This window comes from Dermacentor silvarum, chromosome 5 (genome assembly GCF_013339745.2).
Source record: "Dermacentor silvarum isolate Dsil-2018 chromosome 5, BIME_Dsil_1.4, whole genome shotgun sequence".
In the NCBI taxonomy this organism is placed as follows: domain Eukaryota; kingdom Metazoa; phylum Arthropoda; class Arachnida; order Ixodida; family Ixodidae; genus Dermacentor; species Dermacentor silvarum.
This window is the reverse complement of record NC_051158.1, coordinates 176,944,228-176,951,101: the sequence shown is the minus strand read 5'-3', so window position 1 is coordinate 176,951,101 and position 6,874 is coordinate 176,944,228. Positions and strand designations below refer to the sequence as shown.

The window sequence follows — 6,874 nt, the reverse complement described above, 5'->3', positions numbered from 1 at the left end:
CCTCTAGGAATCCTGTACGGAGCGGCGCCCGCGTTCCACTACCCCACAACGCATGCGCGTCTCCTCCCCCTCTCTCGCCTCTCCTATGCTCCCTCCTTTCTCTCCTATAGGAATCCTCTACGGAGCGGCGCCCGCGGGCCACACCCCCACAGCGCATGCGCGTCCCCTCCCCCTCTCTCTCCTCTCCTACGCTCCCCCCTTTCTCTCCTCTAGGAATCTGGAGCGGTGCGCACAACAGGTGGTGCGACAGCTGCATACTCCGCTGGGGGCGCCGCGGTAGTTCCGCGGTATGAAAATGACGGAGCGCGCGCGCCTCATTCTGTAGTGTTAAGTGCGCTTGCTGATGTATAGCATGAGCAGGACGGCTTGTACGTGTCGCATTCTCGCTTATCAAGGCCGGTCATGTGACCATTTCCGTTGACTTAAAAACCTGTAACACCGAGATATAAAGGTTCTTTGGTTCAGCCTCTACCTGCCAGCTAGGCGGCGTAATTTCATTGGCGACCAGAATGGGATAGCGGTACGATGACAGCGAGGCCACCCGAGTTCGACGACACAACCAGTAGCTGGAGTACTTACCGTATTCGTTTGGAGGCCTTTCTCGAAGGCTACGCCGTCACAGATGAAGGAAAACGACGTGCGCTTCTGGCGTCGCCACTTAGTGACAACGTTGTTAGCGTGCTTCAGGGGCAATGCCAGTCGGAATCGGTGAACAGCCTGAGCTATGAGGCAGTCGTACAACACCTGGACAACTACTTCGATCCACAAGCAAATGAGATTGCCGCCAGCTACGTTTTCTTTATGCGAAGCCAAGCGGAAGGCGAAAAGGTACGGTACTACGTCACTGATCTTAGACGCCTCGCTAAGGATTGCAATTTCGACAAGCTCGTGGACCACGCGTTGCGGGATCGGATTGTGTGCGGGATCCGGGATGAAGAAGCACGACGACATTTGCTGTCGCAAAAGAAGTTAAACCTGGCGGAGGCAGAGACATTTGCTGTAGCAGCGGAAACAGCCGAAACAAATGTCCGGGCAATGCAAAAAAGCAGCTTCAACGACAACGGTGATGCCAATTTCGTACAGAGGCCCTGGACGAATCCGCGGAAATCTGGACACGGGCCTGGGTCCAGTACCGAGTCTACACAATGCGGGAGATTCGGCTCGAACGACGCTTCGGAAGTGTGCAGACACAAGAAAGCGACGTGTCACAAGTGCGGCAGCAAGGGACCCCTGGCAAGGATGTGCTCCAGCGGTCGCGGTAACTCCTCGGGGACGTACGCGGTGAAAGGGCCAGACGGAAGTGAAGAAGAAGAAATACTGTACGCTTTGGTGGCTCACAGCTATAGTAGCAACGACTCCGTACGACCGTTCGAAAAGGATTTTGTCTGGGAAGGCCGGAGGTTACGCATGCTGGTTGATACAGGGTCGGCTATCAGCGTCAATCCGAAGAGAGTTTTCAAGAGCCATCGGCAGTGGTGGCCGGCTCTGGAGAAGACTTCACTGCGCCTGTCGTGCTACCTGGGACCGCTGCCTGTCCTAGGCCTAATGACCATGAAAGTCAAGTGCGGTAACACGCAATAGGACAGCTCGCTGGTTGTAGTAGATTGCGACGGGCCTCTATTGTGCGGCCGGGACACCATCCAAGCCTTCCAGAATGCCGGCATGGCGCTACTGGAAGAATGCGCGCCGCAGAACTTAAATGTGTTTCATTGCGACGCAGCGATAGCGAAGCTTCTAGCAGAATTCTCTGAAATTTTTGAAGAGCGATTGGGTTGTTGCAAGGGGCCCCCTGTGACGCTGCACAGAAAAGAAGCCGCTATACCACGCTTTCTCAAGGCTAGACCAGTGCCGTACGCACTTCGCGAAAAGGTGTCTGAATAAATCGATCGCCAAATGCAGGAAGGAGTGCTTTCGCTAGTGAGGGCTTCCGAGTGGGCTACGCCCGTCGTGCCAGTAGTGAGACGAAACGGTGATATCCGGCTGTGCGGCGACTTTAAACTAACCGTGAATCCGGCAACACATTTAGAACACCGAAGATTGAGGACATATTCGCATCTCTGTACGGGGGCGATGTGTTCACCACTTTGGATTTACGCCACGCGTATAATCAACTTCCGCTGGACGACGAGGCACGAAGGATGGTGGTGTTGAACAGACACAAAGGTTTATTTGCTTACAACCGCCTAGCTTTCGACATCGCGTCGGCACCAGCCTTGTTCCAGCACCGCATTGAGTCCCTTCTACAAGGCCTGCCTCCGGTGAAGGTGTACTTAGATGACATAGTTGTAGCCGAAAAGCGAAACGAGATTCAACGCTCCGGCAAGTCTTCGAGCGGCTGCACGACAGTGGAATCACGTTAAACCGGGATAAGTGCAGGTTCAGGGAGAAGCAAGTCTCCTTCTTGGGCCACAAGATCGACGCAACTGGCCTGCACCCTCCCGACAATATGGAAGCCATCACCGCAGCACCCAGACCAGAGACGGTGAGCCAGTTGAAATCATTTTTGGGGTTGATCACATAATACGGCAAGTTTTTGCCCAACCTTGCAACCACGATGGAACGACTCTATAGGCTGCTGGCTAAAAGAGCACAGTGGCAATGGAAAGCCGAACAGGAAAACGCTTTCCAGGCAGCCAAGCGCGCCATGGTGGAAGCTAAACTTCTCGTACACTATGACCCCCAAAAGCCGTTGCGGCTTGAATGCGACGCTTCGCCGGTTGGGGTCGGCGCGGTGCTGTCACACCGAATTGGCAACAAAGACTGTTCTATATCTTTCCGTTCAAGAGCACTGACACCCGCTGAGCGGAATTATTCACAATTGGAGAAAGAAGCGTTGGCCTTGGTGTACGGCGTTACCAGGATCCGAGATTACTCGTTGGTGAATCATTTCACTCTGGTAACAGACCACAAGCCGTTGACGGGACTGTTTCACCCGCAGAAGCCGATTCCGCGCATGGCAACTGCGCATTCAACGGTGGGTGTTGCTATTGTCGGCCTACCAATATGATATCGAGTACCACCGAGGATTGCTGAATGCTAACGCTGACGCTCTCAGTCGCCTGCCATTGCCGAGCTCGGGGGACCGAGGAGGGCAGGAGTCGACGGAATACGTGCTCTTACGCAGGGCCTAAATGTTATGGCCCTTTCCGCTCAGAAATTAGCAGATCTGAGCAGCACAGACGATACGCTTCGTCAGGTTAAGGAGTGGATCACGCGTGGCTGGCCACCGCGCTTACCTAAAGCACAGCAACACCTTTTGACATACTTTCACCGCCATGACGAGCTCGTGGCCAGTAACGATCTAATCTACTGGGGCCATCGTGTAGTGTTGCCGGAGGCGGCACGACGGTGCACGCTGGAAGAACTACATGACAGTCACCCCGGTATCAGTGCCATGAAGCGCACAGCGCGAACAGTATTTTGGTATCCCGGATTAGATAAGGACATCGAAGTGATGGTTCAAAGATGCCATCAATGTATACAATGCTGGTCCATGCCAGCCGCTGAAGTTCCGTCTCCATGGCCCGCGAGCAACAAACCATGGTACAGGTTGCACATGGATTTTGCAGGTCCCATCAATGGTTATCAAGTTTTTGTGTTGGTTGATGCCGAGACGAAGTGGATGAAGGCTGTACCTTTAAAGACCGCCACAGCGGAGACCACCATTCAAGTACTTCAGGGTATTTTCGCCCGTTTTGGACTACCGTACTGTTTAGTATCGGATAACGGACCACAGTTTTCAAGTGTCACCATGTCCCGTTTCTTGCAAGGAAGCCACGTGAAACACGTGAGGACAGCCCCATACCATCCGCAGTCGAATGGGCTGGCGGAACGAGCCGTGCGATCAATAAAAGAGGGGCTTCGAAAGAATCAGTCTGGTGCATTGCACGACCGATTAACAAAGTTTTTATGCCGGTACAGAACGACACCTTTGGAAGGCGGAAAATCGCCAGCAGAACTGCTGTTGGGCTTTCGTCCCCGAACCAGGCTGACGGCCTCCTTCACAGACACCAAGGAGACGGAAGGCAATGGTTCCAAGGCACTGGCGTCAGGGGCAACAAAAGCACATGCACGGTTTCCACCAGGAAGGCATGTATGGTCGCGCCAGTATCGGGCGCGCCAGAGGTGGTTACCGGTGACAGTAGTATCCACGACAGGAACACGTATGGTTACACTGCAAACACCAGCGGGCCCGCAGCGGCACCGCGTGGACCAACTCCGGCCACGGCTCGACACAGAGTCGCCACCTAGCAAGCAGAGCCAAGTCCGGACCAACGACGGAACTCAGGAGAGCCCTCAAGGGGCAGAAGTTCCTCACGGTACGGACGTACGGGATACCAGCTCTCAAGCAGACGACCGAGAGCTACCACGACGTTCGACTCGCCACCGGAAGCCACCAGATCGTCTCACCTATACTAACTTAGGGGGAAGGGATGTAGTGTTAAGTGCGCTTATTGATGTATAGCATGAGCAGGACGGCTTGCACGTGTCGCATTCTCGCTTATCAAGGCCGGTCATGTGACCATTTCCGTTGGCTTAAAAACCTGTAACACCGAGCAATAAACGTTCTATGGTTCAGCCTCTACCTGCCAGCTAGGCGGCGTCATTTCACATTCTCTCTCCGGCGCAGCGCCGCGATGAGCGCTCGGGCCGCTGCCGCGAAACCATCACCCGCTCAAGCTGCATACTACGCTGGGGGCGCCACGGTAGCTCCGTGGTATGAAAATGACGGAGCGCGCGCGCCTCATTCTCTCTCCTGTGGAGCGCCGCGATGAGCGCTCGGGCTGCTGCCGTGAAATCATCTCCCACTCAAGCTAACCATCTCCCCGCTGCTTCGCATCCACACATGGCTCCCTTTAGCGGGAGATCGAGTAATTTTTTGTCTGCATATACTTCGCCATGTATTTGTCTTAGCTTGTGCAAATTAGGGTGTTCGTTTGGAGTCGGCGCCAGTCCACCGCTTGCCATCTGGTCAATTTTGGATGAGGCCTGCCAAACTCGCCTCTCTCCTCTCTTTGTTTGTCCAAGATATTGTTACGGGGATAACGTTTATTTAGGAAGTATTGCTATGTACAAGGTTTCGACAAGCAGCGGCGACGGATGCAAGGCTGTCGCGCGCCTCTGGTTACTTCGTCGCCGCCGCCTTCGTCCGATCGACAGTAGCAGCCCCTTCACTGTCTCGTGGCACTACCCCCCCCCCCCCCTCCTCCGGGCGAAAGCGCCGACCCGGTGCTTGCTACAACGGACCATAGGGGACAGTTACGTACGGCTTAAGTCCCGCAACGTGCACGATAGAAGAGTGCGGTGGCGTAGGCGGCGCTGGCCCTGTGACTGGCTCGATCTCATACGTAACGTCGGTGAGTTGACGTAGCACCCTGTAAGGACCATTGTACCGGGACAATAGCTTTTCGGAGAGACCGATGTGGTGGGGCGGAGACCACAGCAGCACGAGGACACCTTGCGAGTAACAAACGTCTTTGTGGCGACTATCATACAGGGCTTTTTGGGAAGCCTGAGACACTGTGAGCCGTTCACGAGCGATCTGGCGAGCTGTGTCGGCGCGCGCTATGGCGTCGCGAACGTACGTGGCGGGTGAGCTGACAGGAAGTAAAGTATCGAGAGGCAGAGAAGGTTCGCGTCCATACAGGAGATAAAACGGGGAGTAGCCGGTGGTGTCATGTCGTGACGAGTTGTAGGTGAAAGTAACGTACGGCAAAGTAGCGTCCCAATCGCGGTGATCGGCGGAGACGTACATTGAAAGAATATCAGTCAGAGTTCGGTTCAGGCGCTCTGTGAGTATATTCGTTTGAGGGTGATAAGCAGTTGTGAGCTTGTGGTGGGTAGAGCAGAAACGAAGGATGTCATCGATGACGCGAGACAAAAAGTATCGGCCTTGATCGGTCAGAAGCTGTCGAGGAGCCAGCCCCATGATGTCATGAAGGAGAATGTCGGCGATATCCGTAGCGCAACTGGTTGGGAGGGCACGGGTAATGGCGTATCGCGTCGCGTAGTCGGTCGCGACGGCGACCCACTTGTTGCCTGATGTCGAGGTTGGAAAGGGACCAAGAAGGTCGAGCACAACACGAAAGAACGGTTAGGTGGGAATGTCTATAGGGTGAAGCAGGCCGGCAGGTAACATAGCTGGCCTCTTGCGGGCCTGGTATTTATTTATTTATTTATTTATTTATTTATTTATTTATTATTTATTTATTTATTTATTATTATTTATTTTTATTTATTTTTTTATTTATTTATTTATTCATATTACCCCACAGGCTCGAGTGGAGCATTGCGTAGGGGGGTTACAGAAAAAAGGCAATAAATAAGGCATAAAAATAACTACATAGTAGGAAAAAACAAGTAAATTTGTATGTTGGAAGGGAAATAGGAACACTGGTATTCATAAAAAAAGAAGATATATTAATACAGAGTCAAGAGAACATATGAAGTTGCAATTGTTCGCGAAATTTGGCAGAATCTTTTATTGAAACAATATCATTTGGAAGGTTATTCCATAGTGCGATGGCGCGTGGCAATGCAGAATTATTGAATGACTGTGTGCGGCCAAAAATGCGCCTGAAGCTGAGATGATTATGAAGTCGACTAGATGTGCGAGAAGGAATTTCAAGTGACGAACGGCTGGACCACGAGTTCATCATCATCATCAGCCTATATTTTATGTCCACTGCAGGACGAAGGCCTCTCCCTGCGATCTCCAATTGCCCCTGTTATATAACCCTATAACCACGAGTTATAGAAGTATTTATGAAAGAGGCATAGAAGGGCAACAGAGCGGCGGGAATCCAAGTCAGGAAGGGAAATATCACGTTTAATTTGCGTAATGCTAGATTGACGACTGTAATTAGAAGTTATA

The 6,874-nt window shown here is 52.7% G+C and overlaps 2 protein-coding genes across 2 annotated transcripts; both read left to right on the top strand.

Annotated features, from left to right (window-relative positions):
- Positions 1-525: 525 nt before the first annotated feature.
- Positions 526-1,581, top strand: LOC119454605 (uncharacterized). The gene has a single exon (XM_037716494.1). The coding sequence runs from the start codon at positions 526-528 to the stop codon at positions 1,579-1,581; it is 1,056 nt and encodes a 351-aa protein (XP_037572422.1).
- A 788-nt stretch (positions 1,582-2,369) lies between these two features.
- Positions 2,370-4,575, top strand: LOC125945821 (uncharacterized; the record flags this gene model as incomplete). Its single annotated transcript, XM_049668119.1, has 2 exons — positions 2,370-2,482; positions 3,922-4,575. Coding segments are annotated over 2 exons (657 nt in total), but the record flags the coding sequence as incomplete, so codon positions are not given.
- Between the last annotated feature and the right edge of the window lie 2,299 nt (positions 4,576-6,874).

Bases quoted from the DNA above. Each gene is read 5' to 3' on its own strand.
- LOC119454605 (XM_037716494.1), top strand. From the start codon at position 526: ATGACAGCGAGGCCACCCGAGTTCGACGACACAACCAGTAGCTGGAGT.